The sequence below is a fragment of the Chrysochloris asiatica genome, unplaced genomic scaffold (genome assembly GCF_000296735.1).
Source record: "Chrysochloris asiatica unplaced genomic scaffold, ChrAsi1.0 scaffold00003, whole genome shotgun sequence".
NCBI classification, from domain to species: Eukaryota; Metazoa; Chordata; class Mammalia; order Afrosoricida; family Chrysochloridae; genus Chrysochloris; species Chrysochloris asiatica.
This window is the reverse complement of record NW_006408521.1, coordinates 18,428,054-18,445,021: the sequence shown is the minus strand read 5'-3', so window position 1 is coordinate 18,445,021 and position 16,968 is coordinate 18,428,054. Positions and strand designations below refer to the sequence as shown.

General features: G+C 38.9%; 1 protein-coding gene across 3 annotated transcripts in view; it reads right to left on the bottom strand.

Annotated features, from left to right (window-relative positions):
- EXOC6 (exocyst complex component 6) overlaps nt 1-16,968 on the bottom strand; it is a 282,222-nt gene that overhangs the window by 176,323 nt on the left and 88,931 nt on the right. For 2 of the 3 annotated variants that reach the window (XM_006831144.1, XM_006831143.1), the window contains exons 7-9: nt 14,248-14,385; nt 10,091-10,159; nt 2,779-2,862 (exon numbers count right to left, since the gene is read on the bottom strand). In XM_006831144.1, the coding sequence (XP_006831207.1) occupies nt 2,779-2,862; nt 10,091-10,159; nt 14,248-14,385 (291 nt within the window). The remainder of the gene's footprint in view (nt 1-2,778; nt 2,863-10,090; nt 10,160-14,247; nt 14,386-16,968) is intronic. The other variant, XM_006831145.1, reaches the window with a different exon arrangement.

Genomic DNA, 16,968 nt, shown 5'->3' with positions numbered 1-16,968 from the left:
CCCACATTCTGCTCATGCTCTTCTTCCTTGATGGTCCTAGGGTCCTCTGTTCCTAGACTATAAGATTAACTACTCCCCCATTTTTGTTACAAAACTTCTACCTTTCCTGTCGTAGCAGTCATAATTAGTCATGATAACAAACACACACTACTGAATCATAGGAATCGTATCCCCATCTTCTTTCACCAGACTCGTCTGGACAAGATGAAAACTACTAAGTGGGGAGGCTACCTTCCCCTGCACATTCTGACACTAAACTCCCTCTTGAAAACTTGTAAGCCAGTTACTTCATGCCTTTATAGGCCCTCCTCCTCCCCACCCAGCCCTTCCAGTTTAGGTAGCCAATGTTCACTATCAACCCTGTGTACAGAGAGGATAGGATTGATTCTTGATGTGAAGACTCCTTCACTTTCAGTTGGTATGTTGAGCTACTAAATCCATAAGTATAGGTCCAACTGTAACAGTTTACACTTGTTTCCTTTATCAAATTTTTTTTTTTTTTAATCTTCCTCTAGTCCAGTTCTGATCATCAAGCCATTGAAACTAGCAATCTAGCTATGGGTACTACCTGCAAGTCTGGGCATTTTTGTGCATCTCCCCTGACTTCCTATCAGCTGGATCCTTCACTCTCAGCTTTAGCCCTCCATGGCTGTGTCCTTGTCCAGAGGCTCAGGAATCTTACCATACTTCAGACCAACAAGGCCTTCCTCTTTTCTCTCTCACCCCCAGGTCACTAGGAGTCTATGGAATATGGTCAAACTCAGCCCATCTTCATTGCTGCCCTTCCCCCTCTTCTACTCACCAACAGACTAATGTGGTCACCAGCAAGCTTACATGCCTGCTTCTGTGTTCCCTTTGATTTTTAGTCTTGGACCATGGACTTGTTTTGATTTTTATTCATCAGTCATTAGGAATATGCAAATCAAAACCACAAGGAGACATCACCTCACCCCTGTCAGGAGGAAAATGATTGAAACAACTGAAAACAATAGGTGTGCCTGAGGTTGTGGAAAAATTGGAACAGTCATAAACTGATGGTGGGGATGTTACAGTCACTGTGGAAAACAGTTTGGCAGTTCTTCAAAATGTTGAACACAACTGCAAAATCATGTGGAGACCATGTCTGACTTCCCCTGGTTTTAAAAGGGGGAAGACAATCAAACTCAAAATCAGTCCATGACCGATTCCTATGAAGCAGAGGTCAGACACGCTTCTACCTTACAATCTTCTTTACACTATTCTGACACCAACCATCCCTCTCATAGCACTTTCTGCTTCATATCTGGGTTCAATAATTCATTGTAATGGCCACATAGAACGTGTAACAATACTCATAACTATACGGTTTATTAGGGAATTGAACAGGGTACAACTAAGGATCAAAGCCAACTCAGGACATAGCAGTTCTAGTCAGGAACACCTCTCGTCTGCCATATAGCAGACATAACTCACTCTTTTCTTTGACCTCTCAGTCATGCAGTGCCTTGGCCTCTGCCCTGCTTGGATAAGTGATACAAAGCTCTTTTAGTCAGTCTGTGAATGCCCAAAGGGCACAATCTACAAGTCAGTCTCCTGCTTTACTCAGTCCATAGGCCTAGAACCTGAAGGTGCTGTCTCTCCATGCCATGGTCTCTGCTGTTGCCATTTCTGTAGGTTGGAATCTCACGCTCCACTCAAGCTCTTCCTTCTTTATCGTGCTGGGATCTTCCATCTCTGCTTCTGAGATAGCACCATTTAAACCTACCAAGGAACACTAGTGGCGTAGTGGTTGCAAATTGGGCTGCTAACTTCAAAGCTGGCAGTTCAAAACTACCAGCAGTTCTTCGGGAGAAAGATGAGGCTTTCTGCTCCCATAAAGATTTACAGCCTTGGAAACCTTGTACAGGGTCACTATGAGTTGGAACCAACTCCACAGCACATAACCACCACCACCAATGTGCAAAACTAAGCAACCCCAGCCTTATACCTTATTTGCAATAGTCCCACCCTATCACTTGGTGGGAATTAAGACAATTTTGGATAGAAAAGCCGTATCAGGTAAATTCAAGGCACTACACAGCAATCCCAGTTCTAGGTATATACCTAGAAAAAACAAAGGCAGGGCTTCAAATAGAAACCTACCTATATACCAGTGTTTACTGTATCACTTTTCACAATAGTCAAATGGTGGAAACAACTTAAGTGTCCATAAACAGATAAACAAAATGTGGTATAAACACACAATGGAATATTACTCAACCATAAAGAGAAATAAAGTCTTGATGTATATTACAATATGGACAAACCTTGAAAATAAGCTGAGTAAAATAACTCACACTGGACAAATACTGCATAATCTGACATATGAAATACATGAATGAATAAATGAGAATTGATGATTTTACAAAATATTTTATTGAGCATCTTTAGTTGTTTTTTCTGTGCATGTGTGTGTGGGGGGGAGGGTGTTAATCAAGATATGCAGTACACTATTTTGCCAGAAGCTTATCTCTTCTTCAAAGCAATTTCCACTTCCTGATATTTTATATATTAGCTCTTTACTTATTATCTTTTTATTTATTCACTGTCTATCTTCCCTAACAGAATGTAGACTAATAAAAAAGGCACTTGTTTTGTTCACTGCTATATCCGCAATACCTAAATCAAAGATTAAAAATAATAGGTGTTCAATAAACAGTTGTTATCGAATGAATAGTGGTACATGCTCTAAAGAAATTAAAGCAAGTTAAGGGGATATAATGTGACAAAATAACCATCTCAAACATTTTACACACTTACCATATTTGACTGGGATTGCAATACCAGTCTTGCCTGTTTCTTCCTTTGCTTTCGGTAATAATTTTCAAACGTTTCCTCATTGCCCTAAAATAATATTAGCAGAAAAATATAAATGCACAAGCAAACACACATACACTGCTAAAGCTTTTTAACCCACAGGGGTGATTTTCATCTTCTAAATGAAATATAAATGCTGAATGACATTTCACCCTGAATGCCAACCACAAACTTTTGGCAAAACACTTCAAAAATTAATCTTGTTTGGTATCAGGACAATTAGCCTGACCAAAGTTAAGTTCAAACAACTTGGCATTTGTCCAACTTACCACTTAGGAAAGATAGACACCCAAGAACACCAAGGAATGCCAAGAATCTCAGTAAGAAAGGACCTCCCTCTATAGCCATGCCTTGAATTCAAACTTTAAGCCTCTAAAACGGTGAGAAAATTAATTCCTGTTCTTTAAAGTCACCCACTTGTAGAACTTCGGTTACAGCGGCACTAGGTAACTAAAACATGAGTTGGTATCAGAGTGGGGGTATTGCTCTAACAAATAACTAGAACATGGAAACAGCTTTGGAATTGAGTAATGAGAAGAGGCGGGAGGAATTTTCATGTGCTTGGTAATAAGAGTCTCTCTTGCTTTAAGGAGACTATTAATGACATTATGAACATTAAAGGGGATTCTGATGAGGACTCAGAAAGAACACAGCTATAGGGAAAACGTCTATCATCATGAACAGAACGTTTCTAAAAATGTGGATGCTAAATGTGCTTCTGAGACTTTAAAAGGATATGATTAACATGTTATACACTGGAGGGAAGGTAATACTTGTTATAAAATGGCAAAGAATTTGTCTGAATTATGTTCAAATGCTTTGGGGGAAGTATAACTTGTATGTGAATGCAATAGTTAGGGGCCTGTGTCAACTTGATTAGGCCAGGATTTTGAGTGGTTTCGTAGTTGAGATGTGCTGATTCCCATGGTGATGAGATCTATCTAATACAGGCATAGTTAACACTATGATGATTGACTATGAGCAGCTTATCAACTGATAGAATGCTTCCCTGGGATATGGCCTGCTCCCAATATAATGGACACACGGGGAAGGTTCTTCTTTCTCTTCCCCTGGGCACTTGGGATTCTACAATTAGAAGCCATTTCCTTGATATAAACTTCTCTTTTTACATAAATACATATATATGTTTCAGTGGGTTTTTTACTCTAGAAAGCTCAGCCCGCTGTGGGGGTGGTGGTGGTGACGTGCTGTGGAGTGGGTTCCAACTCACAGCAACCCTGCGTAGGGTTTCTGAGGCTGTAAATCTTTACGGGAGCAGAAAGCCTCATCTTTCTCCCACAGAACCGCTGCTAGTTTCGAACTGCCAACCTTAAGGTTAGCAGCCTGACTTGTAGCTACCAGAACTCCTTAAGCTCAGCTTTGGTCAGTGATAAACTTGAATCTATAGCTGAGGAAAGTTAAACAAGACCTTAAAGGGGTGACAAGAGTTCCACTTGTCATTTATAGTAAAATGTGAGTAGAAATAAACTGCAAAATGACACCAGACCTTGACAATGTGAAAAGTTCAATTGTAAAATCTAAACGAATGTCCACTAAAAGACACACTAAGGGTGTGTTATTGTTACTTGCCCTGGAGTCAGTCCTGACTCACAGTGACTCTGTATAGGGTTACAGAGGGGAGTAGCTGGTGGATTTGAACTGCCGACCTCGTGGTTAGCAGTCAAGTGCTTATCCTATACCAGTAGTTTTACAAAGTTTGCTAAAAATATTAGGCCTGTGACAGACGGATCTAATCAACTACTTCATCAAAAATTGTTTCAGACATCAACTGAAAAGGACAGAGACAAAATAAGGCTGCCTGGCCCTTGGAATCTGTAGGCAGGAAATGCCAGTAAAGTTACTACTTCAAACATCTATTGTCCTTCAAGACAAGAAATGGACCAGCCCAGGAACAGTTTGTTGTTGTTAGTTTCCATAGAGTTAGCTTCATCTCACAGCCACTCCATGCACAACAGAGATACTATAAAGTCCCTAAAATTGTTGCTGTGTTTGAGCCCACTGTTGTACTCACTGTGTCATGGTTCTATCTCATTGAGGGGTCTTCTTTCTTGATGTCGGCCTTCTACTTTACCAAGCATGACGCCATTCTTCAGGGACTAGTTCCTCCTGGTAACATGCCTAAAGTACCTGTGACAAAGTCTCGCCATCCTTGTTTCTGTACAATCTGACTGTACTTCTTACACCACAGATTTGTTCTGGCAGTCCACTTTCAATACTATTCACCAACACCGTAATTCAAAGGCATAAATTCTTTCCTGGTCTTCCTTCCTAGTCATTGTCCAGCTTTTGCATGCATATGATGTGCTTGTAAATACAATGACTTGGGGCAGATGCACACCTCATTCCTTCTTTCTTTATTCAATACACCCTTATTGAATATAAACAGTGTGCTGGGGTACTGGTAAGTTGCTGTAAGATGAGCACTGGACTGCTAACCATAATGCTGGCAGTTCAAAACCCACCAGCTGCTCCTTGGAAACCCTATATAGGGTCGCTATGAGTTGGAACCAACTCACCGGCACTGAGCAATGACAAAAACAAATAACTGTATGATAGCCACTGTTCTAAGTACTGGGGGCAACAGAAAATGCAAGTTCATATGAGCTCATTATGGAACGTGTTTACCCTCTTTTATATTGTAATTGTTTTGATCATAGACTGACCTCCCAGATTCTGTACATTTGTTCTTACAGTTTTGTTCTGTTCTCAATTCTTCCTTCTGTTGATTTAGTTCCGTGAGGTCCTGCCACATATGTCAATCTCTGGTTGTTGTCTGTTCTTGTTGGTTCTCAGTCCACAGAACTCCCTTTAGGATGTTTTGTAGCGCAAGGTTGGCTTTGGTAAAATCCCTTAGCTTCTGTTTATCTTGGAATGTTTCGATGACACTGTCGTATTTGATTGATCACTTGGCTGAATAAAGGATTCTTGTTTGGCAGTGGTTTTCTTTCACAGTTTTATATGTGTCTCTCCATTGCCTTCTTGCTTGCATGGTTTTTGCTGAGAGATCCAATCTTAATCTGACTTGCTTGCCTTTGTATGTAACACTCCTCTTTTGCCTAGTTGCTTTCAAGAGTTTCTCCTTATCTTTGATTCTGGAGCACCTGATTATACGTCTCAGTGATTTTCTTTTGGGTCTATCCTTCCTGGGGTTCGTTGAGCTTCTTGAATGTTTATCTTTTCACTTTTCAGGATGTTAGAGAAATTTTCTTCCAGCAGGTCTTCAACTATTTCCTCTGTGGACTTGTGTGATTCTTCTTGTTCTGGAATGCCGATAATTCTTAAGTTGTTCCTCTTCATGTTATCCAACATGAATCTCAGACTTCTTCAGATTTTTTTTTATCATTTTTTTGTGTTTGTTCTTTTATCTTTGTGGTATTGAGAGATTTATCTTCCAGCTCACTGGTTCTGCCTTCTATCTCTTCTATTCTACTCCTTTGCCCTTTCAGTGTATTGTCTATTTCTGATATTCTATTATTGATCATTTGGACCTCTTTCTGTAGGTTTTGAATTGTTTCCAATGCTGTATCTATCTGATTTGATTGTTCCTGTAGCGCTTTCCTGACTTCTTCCTTATTTTCCTCAACTGCACTATAAAGTGTTTTGAAACATTTTATGATCATTTTTCTGAATTCCTTCTCAGGTATTTCCAAGGCCTGTCCTCCTTCCAGAATTTAGTCCAGGTATACCTCTAGGTCATTTGTCTCAGGCAATTTTATTGCTGATATGGTCATCTGCTTTTGCTTCTTGGACATGTTTAGTGTTTATCTGTGGCCTTAATACTTAATTTAATATGTGTTTTGGTATTTTTTATGCTTTCTGATTGCCTCCAGGTGAATGGGATCAGGATGTGGGCTTCCCTTTTCACTCTTCTTATTGCTTAACTCAGAGTACTTTCACAGGTGTTGTCTGCCTCCCTGATGTATGGTAATTGGTAATGGTTCTTTCCTGGATTTTGGTGTTATATAGAGTGTGATTGTAGCTTGACTCAATGGCAGCAGATGCTGTCTCTTCTTGGGTAATATAGGGAGAGAAAGAATCCCCCAAAGGTGGAAGGGGAGCATAAAACAGCAACAGCAAAAAAAAAAACAAGAAAAAAAACATCAAAACAACAACAAAAACTAGATTGGATACTGTAGTCTATAATCGCAGAAAAGGGAAGAAAAAAAATCTGTAGCCTAACATGAGTATGACTTTAATGTCCTCTTTCAGCTTCTTGCCTTCAAAGCTGTCTGATAGATTTCAAGATGCCACTGTTGGTTGTTATGCTGTACCTCATGATTTAATTTAATTTTCAGCCTGTTTTGTTTTTAAATTCTCTTTCCGTCTCCACACTCCTTGTTCTGGCCTTTTCCATATTAAAAAACAAAACAAACAAACAAACAAAAAAAACCCAGTTCAGAGCCGGCTCTTGGGCTGAGTGTATCTGTGTGCATGCGTGGCAGAAGAACCCACCAGTGGTGGGGGCTGGGGGTGTCCACTCGTTCAGGGACCCCCTGTAGTCACCAGAATGGAGGTGTGTAAACAGTGGAAGGCCAATGAACAGATACCTAAAAAAAAAGAAAATCAGAACCAAGTAAAACCATAAAACTGACAAAATGTATTGTCCACCTTTGCTCCAAGGTTCCCACAGCATTTTTCTGTGGTGTGTCTTCTCCTCTGCTTGGTCTTACCATTTGGTTTTACCCAAGTTGTTGGCTCTGGGCCGCCAAACCCAGCAGATTTAAAAGTACGCGATTTCTTTCTTCTGCTACAAATTCTACTAGCTATAAGCCTTCAAACTTTTAAAAAATATTCCTACCTATGTGGTTCTGAGTTTTGGAGCTCTGCCCTGAATCTTCTTTGCCTGGTATTCTGTGGTATTGTTGATGGGGAACCTCACTGTACCCTGGCCACCATCAAGCCCTGCCTCTGCTTTTTAACATTTTAAAGAGATCTTTGCACCAGATTTACCCAATGCAATACATAATCTGATTTCCTCAATGGGACTCCCACGGGCATTGATGTGGATCCAAGTAAAATGAAATCACTGACAATTTCATTTTTTTCTCTGTTTATGTTGATAATACTTACTGTTCCAGTTGTGAGGATTTTTTTTTTTTTTTTTTATATTGAGGCATAAACCATATCGAAGGCTATATTAATCTTCATCAGAAAGTGCTTTAAGTCCTCTTCATAAGCAAGACTGAATCATCTGCATATCAGGTTTTTAATGAATCTTCTGCCAATTCTGATAATGCATTCTTCTTCACATAGTCCAGCTTCTTGGAGTATTTACTCAGCATATAAATTAAATAAATATGGTAAATGGGCACAACTCTAACACACATCATTCCTGATTTTAAATCAAATGGTATTCTGTTCCAAAGACTGCCCTTTGGTCCATGTACATGTTCTGTATAAGTAAATTTAAGTGTTCTGTAATTCCCATTCTTTGAAGCATTATCCATAATTTGTTATATCCACACAGTCAAATGCCTCTGCAAAGTCAATGTAACACTGGCATTCTCTGCTTTCAGTCAAGAGCTGTCTGATATCAACATTTATATCCCTGTTCTTCATCCTCATTGGAATCCAGACTGAATTTTTAGCAGTTTCCTGTTGATGTACTGCTACAACCATTTTTTAATTATCTTCAGCAAAATTTTATGCATATGTGATATTAATGACATCATTAGATAATTTCCACATTCTATTGGATCACCTTTCTTTGGAACAGACACAAATATGGATTTCTTCCAGTTGTTTGGTCAGGTAGCTGTCTTCCAAATTTCTTGGCACAGATGAGTGAACACCTTCAGCACTGCATATGTTTGTTGAAACTTTTCAATTGGCATTCTCAATTCCTGGAGCCTTGTTTTCCACCAATGCCTTCTTCAGTGCTTCATGGAATTTTTCCTTCAGTATCATCAGTTTTTGATTATATGTTACCTCCTGAAATGAATGAATGTTAACAAATTCCTTTTCATAGTGATTTGTGTATTTCTTCTCCCTTTTGATGTTCACTGTGTTTTTCCATATTTGTCCAAAGAATTTTTCAATATTACAACCCAAGGCTTGAATTTTTTCTTGAGTTCTTTCAGCTTGAGAAATGCAAAATACGTTCTTCCCTTCTGGTTTTCTAATTCCAGATCTTTGCACATTTCATTTTAATACTTTGTCTTCCCAAGTCATCCTTTGAAATCTTCTATTCAGTTCTTTTACTTCAGTTCTTCATTTTGCTTGAGCTATTCTATGTTCAGGAGCAAGTTTCCTTTGCAAGTTTCATTCTCTTCTGACATCTACTTTGGAATGGTTTAGATTTGAGTAAAATGTCAGAAGATGTACAATGGGATGAGGGCAGGCCTACCAGTTCCTAGGTTTCAAGGGGTAAAGCTAGTATCCCTTAACTTTCAAAGAATGGAGAGTGGGGCTGCCTTTCCAGGAAGTCAAGAGAATGGGGCCACTACCCAAAGTGGGGCAGGGCTGCTATGCCAATGGGCAAGGAGAACAGGGGTAAGGTCACTGCTCCAATGGACCAATTGAATGGAGCCACCCAAATTCAAAGGGCGGGGACCACCATTCCTGAGGTCCTGGAAACTGGAGTTGATGCCCAAGCTGAGGGACCTTCACTCAGATAAAGGACTTGAGAACAGAGGATTACTTTCAAGTCATAAGAGCTAATGAGATTTGCCATGCTGGGCTTTGAACTTGCTTGGTACCCACAACTCCTTTCCTTACATGTTTTTCTGTTTGGAATGAAGATGTCTTCCTTGAGTTTGTTCCATCATTGCACTTTGGAAGCAGAAGAGCTGTATTCTAGGTTTCACAGATCCATAGTTGGAAAAAAATATTGCCCCAAGATGAAACACACTCAGAGACTCATCCATATACTAGATTTAGCTGATTCAGAAGATGAGATTCTGGACTTAAGAGTTTATGCTAGAATGGATTAAGAGGTTTGGAGAAATGGCAAGAAAGCAAATGTGTTTTGAAATTAGAAAGATGAATTTTCAGGGACTAAAGGGTGTAATTTTATGGACTAAACTGTATCCCCCAAAGGCACAGAGGCAAGAAATGGAAAATGAACATATACTATTGTAAGGTTCTTAGTAGATTCTGATGAATTTTTTTTTTAAAGTTCACATCTTACACACAACAGATAGTCCACAAGTATTTATAGCATGAAGATTTACAACTTGCTGAGTTTATGGTCAGCCTTTTGAAAAACAGGCCTAAAATGCACAAACATACTTACCAAAACAGAATAAATGTGCAAACATCGATAAACAGGGGAGAAATCAACAAGATCTTGAACAGTTAAAACCTGAAAAATAAAACCAGTATTTCAAAACTACAGGTTAAACTACTAGTTCTTTATTGGAAAATGTAAAGCTAAATGTAGACTAGGAAATTGATGGACTTCATGTTACAACATTTATTCATTTATTCTGTGTATTCACAATATAAAAATATAATGCCTTTTTAACTTTGCTTTTTTATTTGTTCAGTAGTTTATTCTTAATATGTTTATCATCATTGCTGGCTATTTTAAGATAACCATATTATAAGGTAATTACATGCTGTTGTTGTTAAGTACTATGGAATCAATTCTGATTCACAGTGATAATTCATAGGGTTTTCAGAGAGCAGCTCGTTTCAAAGAGCAGCTCGTAGAACCACTGACATTATGGTTAGCAGTCCAGTGTTTATCCTACAGAGCCACACCAGGAGTCCTATATACGAGGGTAAGTAAAAAATTATCTGCACTCTGGTTATATTAAAATACCCATCTATGTCCACAGCTGATGACAACATTAAGCATTTCCTTCTGTCAAATATACACAAGTGACAGTGAATTATGTGGCAAATCATTGCAAATCAGCCATGGCTCTGCCTATGAAAGAATCCATGACAGACTTTGGTTTTGAAAAGTCTGTGCGAGATGGGTACCAAAACAACTCACAGACTACCATAAGCAGAAGCATTTGGACATCTGTAAACAAAATTTGGACTGATATGCAAAGAAAGGCAAAAATGTCTTTTAAATAAAAATTGTTACTGGTGATTAGACATAGATTCATCACTACAAACCTGAGAGTAAACGGCAGAGTGTGGAATGAAAACATCATCAATCACCAACTAAGAAAAAGTTCAAAAGTCAATTATCAGCTGGAAAATTGATGCTTACCGTTTTCTGGAATTCTCAAGTACTGGAACACTATCAGGAAAAAAGTTCAACAATCAACAGTGCTCATTACAGTGAGATGCTCACTGAAGAGACAAAACCTAAACTTCAGATTAAATGCAGAGGACTGCCATCCAAGGGCTTGTAATATTGCATGACAATGCACTTCCTCAGGCTTCTGCCCACACTGTTGACACTCTGCAAAAACTTCCTTTGAAATGTTAAAGTATCCTCCTCCCAACCGTCCTGATCTTGTTCCATTGCATCAGACTTTCACCTGTTTGGTCCCTGAAAGCAGTCCTTAAAGGACAAAGATTCACCTCTGATGAAGAAGTGAAGATAGTGGGGCGCTCATGGCTGGCAGCTCAGCCTAAAATATTTTAAAATAAGGAAATATGAAAGCTTGATGGTAGATGGATAAAGTGTTTTGAAAAGCAAGAGATTATATTGAAAAATGATGTATTTCTCTTTTCTAAAAGGATGAAAATAAATTCTACAGCCCAGTGCAGATAATTTTGACTCACTCTCATATCAGATTGTTGTTCAGCGCTGTCTAGTGGGTTTCAACTCATAGTGACCCAGCATAGGGTTTCCAAGAAGTAGCTGGTGAGTTTGAAGCGCTAGCCTTATGGTTCAAACGACCTTGTGCTGCTGCGCTTATTCTACAGCACCTCACCAGGACTCCATATACTAGATGTTGCTGTTATGTGCCGTCAAGTTGGTTCCAACACATAGCAACCCTGTATAGGGTTTCTGAGGAGTAACTGGTGAGCTTGAACCACTGACCTTGCAGTTCACACCAACTTTGTAGTCCAGCACATTTACCCATAGTGCCACACCAGAACTTCCCATATACTATATTGGTGTTATTGTTGTTATTAAGTGCCATCCAGTCAGTTCTGACTCATAGCAACCTTGTGTTGGGTTTACAAGGAGCGGCTGGTAAACTTGGACCACAAGGTAGGTTGCAGTCCACAACATTAACCCACAGTTCCATACTATAAGTGGCACTGTGGTTTCATGTGCTGGACTGCAAGGTCACTTTGAACCACAAGGTCAGCAGTTCAAGCACACCAGTCACTCATCGGAAACCCTATACAGGGTTGCTATGAGTCAGTACCAATTCAGTGGCACTTAACAACAACAACATACTATATTTGTTGTTAATGCTGTCGAGTCAGTTCCGACCCATAGCGAGCCTGTATAGGGTTTCCTAGGAGCAGCTGGTGAGCTTGAACATAGTATACAGACTACATATAATATGAAGGAACCCCAACGGTATTATAAGATGCTTATCTTATACTAAACTGTCAACCACAAGGTCAGCAGTCCAAAACCACAAGCCAATCCTTGGTAGAAAGGAGGCTTTCTGCTCCTGCAGAAATAGAGCCTCAGAAACCTACACAGGGTTGCTATGAGTCAGAACTGGCTCGACAGCACTTAACAAGAAGAACAAGAGAGGGGAGAGAGTGTCCATATATAACATGATAAGCAAGATTCTCAGAAAATTGCTATAGATAATTTGTTGTTAAGTGCTGTTGAGTAGGGTTTCCAGGGAGTAGCTGGTGGGTTTGAACTGCCAACTGTGTGGTCAGCAGTACAGTGTTTATCCTATACCACCACACCAGGACTCTTACAAACCTCATTATTATTTTTGGAAAACATGCTGGGTAGATTTACGCTTTATTTATAGATAAGGTCCCTTCTCTTAAGCAATTCATATGATTGATCATTACTTCACCAAATTAAAGGCACAATCATTATTATTTTATGGGCCACTAAGAAAGAAATAGGACTCCTAGTATGGCGCTGTAGGATTAGCACAGGACTGTGAACCATGTGGTTGGTAGTTCAAACCCATCAGCTACTTTATACAACACTACTACATGGCCATCAACTACTGTTTAGCACAGACACTTCAGTTAGTTACTAACTCCTATTCTATAATTGTAGATTTCTTTTTTTAGATTTCACAACAGTGAAAACACGAAAACTCTCAATTATCTCAGAAAACTCCTAGACCAACAAGAATGTATTAGAGGATCCCAATTTGAAAAACAATTCAGTGGGAGTTTATACAGATATTCTAGTTGATAAAAAAAATATGAAGGTTGCATGGAAAATAAAATATGTAAATAGAAAATTAACACATATTTTACAGACTACATATAATATGGAAGAGCCTTGGTGGCACTGAAGGAAAAGCACTAGACTGTCAACCACAACTGGAAAAACTGTATTGAGTGCATTCAAAGGACAAGACCCAAGGTAAATTCAACAGAATACTTCATGGAGAGAATAAGAGAAGTAATAAAACTACAAAATGTACTCATATAAACAGCATGAAAGAAATTTAATATTTAAGAGTAATTTCAAGGTTTCTAGACTATTAGGAGTCCTGCTAGCACTTGGCTGCAAACCAAAAGGCTGGCAATGTAAACCCACCTAGCAGTACCATGGGAGAAAGACCTAGCAATCTTCCCGTGAAGACTATAGCCTAGAAAACTCTACGGGGCCATTCTACTCTGTCACATGGGATTGCTGTAAGTCAAAATTGACTCAACAAATACCTAATAACCACAACATACTTATGAGGTATTTGTTGAGTCAATACTTGTGAGGAGTTAATTTTAAGAAATAAGTCTTAACTTCAATCATATTAGAATTACTTGTAGTATTTCACTATCAATTGAAAACAAAATGGTTAGCTATCCAGAATTAGTCCAAACGACATGACCAAACTTTCATGAAACTAAAATTTTACCACAGATAATTCAAATATAAAAAATAAGTGATGATAGTAAAAATTAGATTTACACTTTTATTGCTAATTATGGTAAAACACTTAGATTCACTTAAGTATATATAAGTATATCTTATAAATATCATCTACAATATATCCGGTTTAGCTGTAAAGTTAGAGTCTAGTAGTTCACATGACTCTATTGTGCTAACAGTTCATTACAAACTGTTACGTAGACGTTTATGAAGACTGAGAGACACACAGATGTACACTGGTGGTGGTTATGTGCCATGGAGTTGGTTCCGACTCATAGTGACCCTGTACAGGGTTTCCGAGGCTGTAAATCTTTATGGGAACAGAAAGCCTCATCTTTCTCCTGCAGAACAACTGGTAGGTTAGAACTACTGACCTTGCGGTTCACAGCCCGATTCATAACCACTGCGCTACATTACAACCTAACAAATACAGAAAGAAATTCCATTACCTCTTCTTCATTCTCATCCTCTTCCTCAATTTCATTCCTTTCTTCTGGAATTCTATCACTGTTTATATACATATTCTTCCCAAATCTTACATTATTTTGTCTTTGCAGAGCCACGCTGAAAGTCTTCTGCTGTTGTGCCTATTTTGAAAGATGATAAATTCTGATTATTTTTAAATGTATTAGGATCAAAATTGGTTCCAAATTGGTTCATAATACTTTCTCCTTTGTTTTAGTAGGATCTACAATGATGCCTCATTTTTAATTCATGATTCTGCTTCCTTTTTAAAACAATATTCTATAAGTTTTTCAATTTTATTTGAGAAAACTAAGAACCATCTTTTGACTTTGCTGATTCTCCTTACTATATTTGTTTTCTATTTATTAGATTGAATTATGTTCTTATTTGTTTCCTTCCTTTTACTTTCTCTGGGTTTAATTGGCTGTTGTTTCTCTGGTTTCTTGAGATGGATGCTTAGGTTATTAATTTCAGCCTTTATTTTCTAATTGTTACATTTAAGGCTGTAATGCACCTTTAAACACAACTTTTGTTGCATCCTACATACCTTGACGTGTCATATTTTCATTATAATAGTTCAAAATGTCTTCTGACCTTGTTTGGTTTCTTCATTGACCCACAGGTCATTTACAAGTTTATTTTTTAATTTCCAAACATATAGGGGTTTTCTAATTATCCACTTGTTGCTAATTTCTATAATAATTCTAGTGTGGTCAGAAAATATACACGTACTGTTTAAATCCTGTTTAAATTCAGTGACACTTGCTTTATGAATTTTGGTAAGTGTTCAATGTGAACTTGAAAAGAATGTATACTCTGAAATCATGAGATATAATTTTACATACATATTAGGTCAGAATTAATAAGAGAAATAAACAACTTGACTATCTATTATAACGGGAGATTTTAATACACTTCTCTGTGTAACTAACAGAGCCAGCACACAAAACCTCAGGATGGCTATAGGCTTTTAAAATCATATAATTAATTCTTGTAATCTTTACTTTCCTTATTTTGAGACTATTCTATTATATGCAAATAAACACATTGTTTGTACTTTCTAGCAATGTGTGTTGTCCAGAAGCTATTCCCTTCCAGCAGGAAATTCTTACAAATCTCAAACTATAGGACCCCAGATTTGGCGGACTACATAATTGGGAAGAGTCCAAAATTTGTCCATGAAAAACAGCCAAACAATAAATTTAAAAGTGTAATGTAATTTGTGACATTTTAACTTTTGTTTACATTCCCATACTCAAAAACCTTACCAAGTGGTTACGTTTTTTACTCCCATTGCATGCACAGAATTCCTTGACCAAAAGTAGGTAAAAGTACTGAAAAGGCTGTGATACTGAAGAGCATCTCTGCACTCTTTCCAACGGGAAAGAGCACTTCCTGATGTGAGGCAATGAGTCAAGCGTTACCATGAGAAGAAATGGGAGGTAGTAAATATGTGACTTTCCTGACTCCCGTTTTATAAAATGTGTCAGGCCTGTTCATATCTAAAAGGGTCAACAACGGGGAGGAAAGGTGATTGCAGGTATGCGTGGTAACGTGGAGGGGAAGCAAAAAAAGAGGACGATCCCCAACAAGATAGACTGGCACAGTGGCAGCAGCAGTGGGCTCAGGCATAACGACGATTGTGAAGATGGTGCAGGACCCAGCGGTGCTTCGTTCTGTGGTGCGTAGTGGTGGTGCTATGAGTCTGAACCAACTGGATGGTACCTAACAACAACAGGGCTGAGCAGAGTGGCCACGACCCAGCATCTCCTCTAGATACCAACCTGTGGGGCACGCACCAGTGACAGCTGTGGGAGCTACAGCTCAGGAGCTGCAAGCCATGCCTGGCTGAGCCTGGCTGCTGAGGGGCCACAAACTTGATGCAGGCCCTACATTGTAGAGGCCTTCCAAGCAAGTCCCTCCTCTTCACCCCAGGGACTTACAGGCAATGACAATACAACAGACTTTCTGATATGCATATCTATACTTCAGACATCTGCACTTTCTTCTATCTTAACAGTGAGGTAACATTCTATCTTTTCGTCCTGCTTAGTTCTTCATTCCTGGAACTTCCCTAACTTCCGAAACTTCTCTGGGATAGCCATAGGCTCTGGATTCAGAATCTCTGGATTCTTTTGCTGAACTTTGGCTTGGTTCTTATTCTCTTGCATCTTCTTAGTCTTTTATCTTTTCTAATATTCTACTCTAACCTACCAGCCGACAGGTCTACCACTTATACTCCTACTCTATCACCCACACATAACCATATTTTCAACAGTCCAATGGTCGAGAAAACGGCCAAGGTTAGCTGTGGTGCTGTACAATAAAGCGCTGGACCACATGGTTGGTTTGAACTACAAGGTGGGTTTGAACTACAAGTTTGAACTACAAGGTTGGTTTGAACTACAAGGTTTCCAGCCACTCCTTGGAAATCCTATACAGAGTGGCTGTGAGTCTAAATGACTCAATGGCACGTAACAACTTAACAACAAAAAGCTTCCACAGAAAAGAACAGCTAAAGAGGTAGTGAATGTGGGTGGCACAATTATGTGCTTGAACTACCAGCCAAAAGATGGTGGCTTGAATCCAACCAGAGGCACCTTGGAAGTAAGGTCTGTGATCTGCTTCCAAAAGGTCACAGTCTTAAAAACCCTATTGTTCTTGTTGTTGTTAAGTGCCATCAAGTAGATTCCAACCCATAGCGA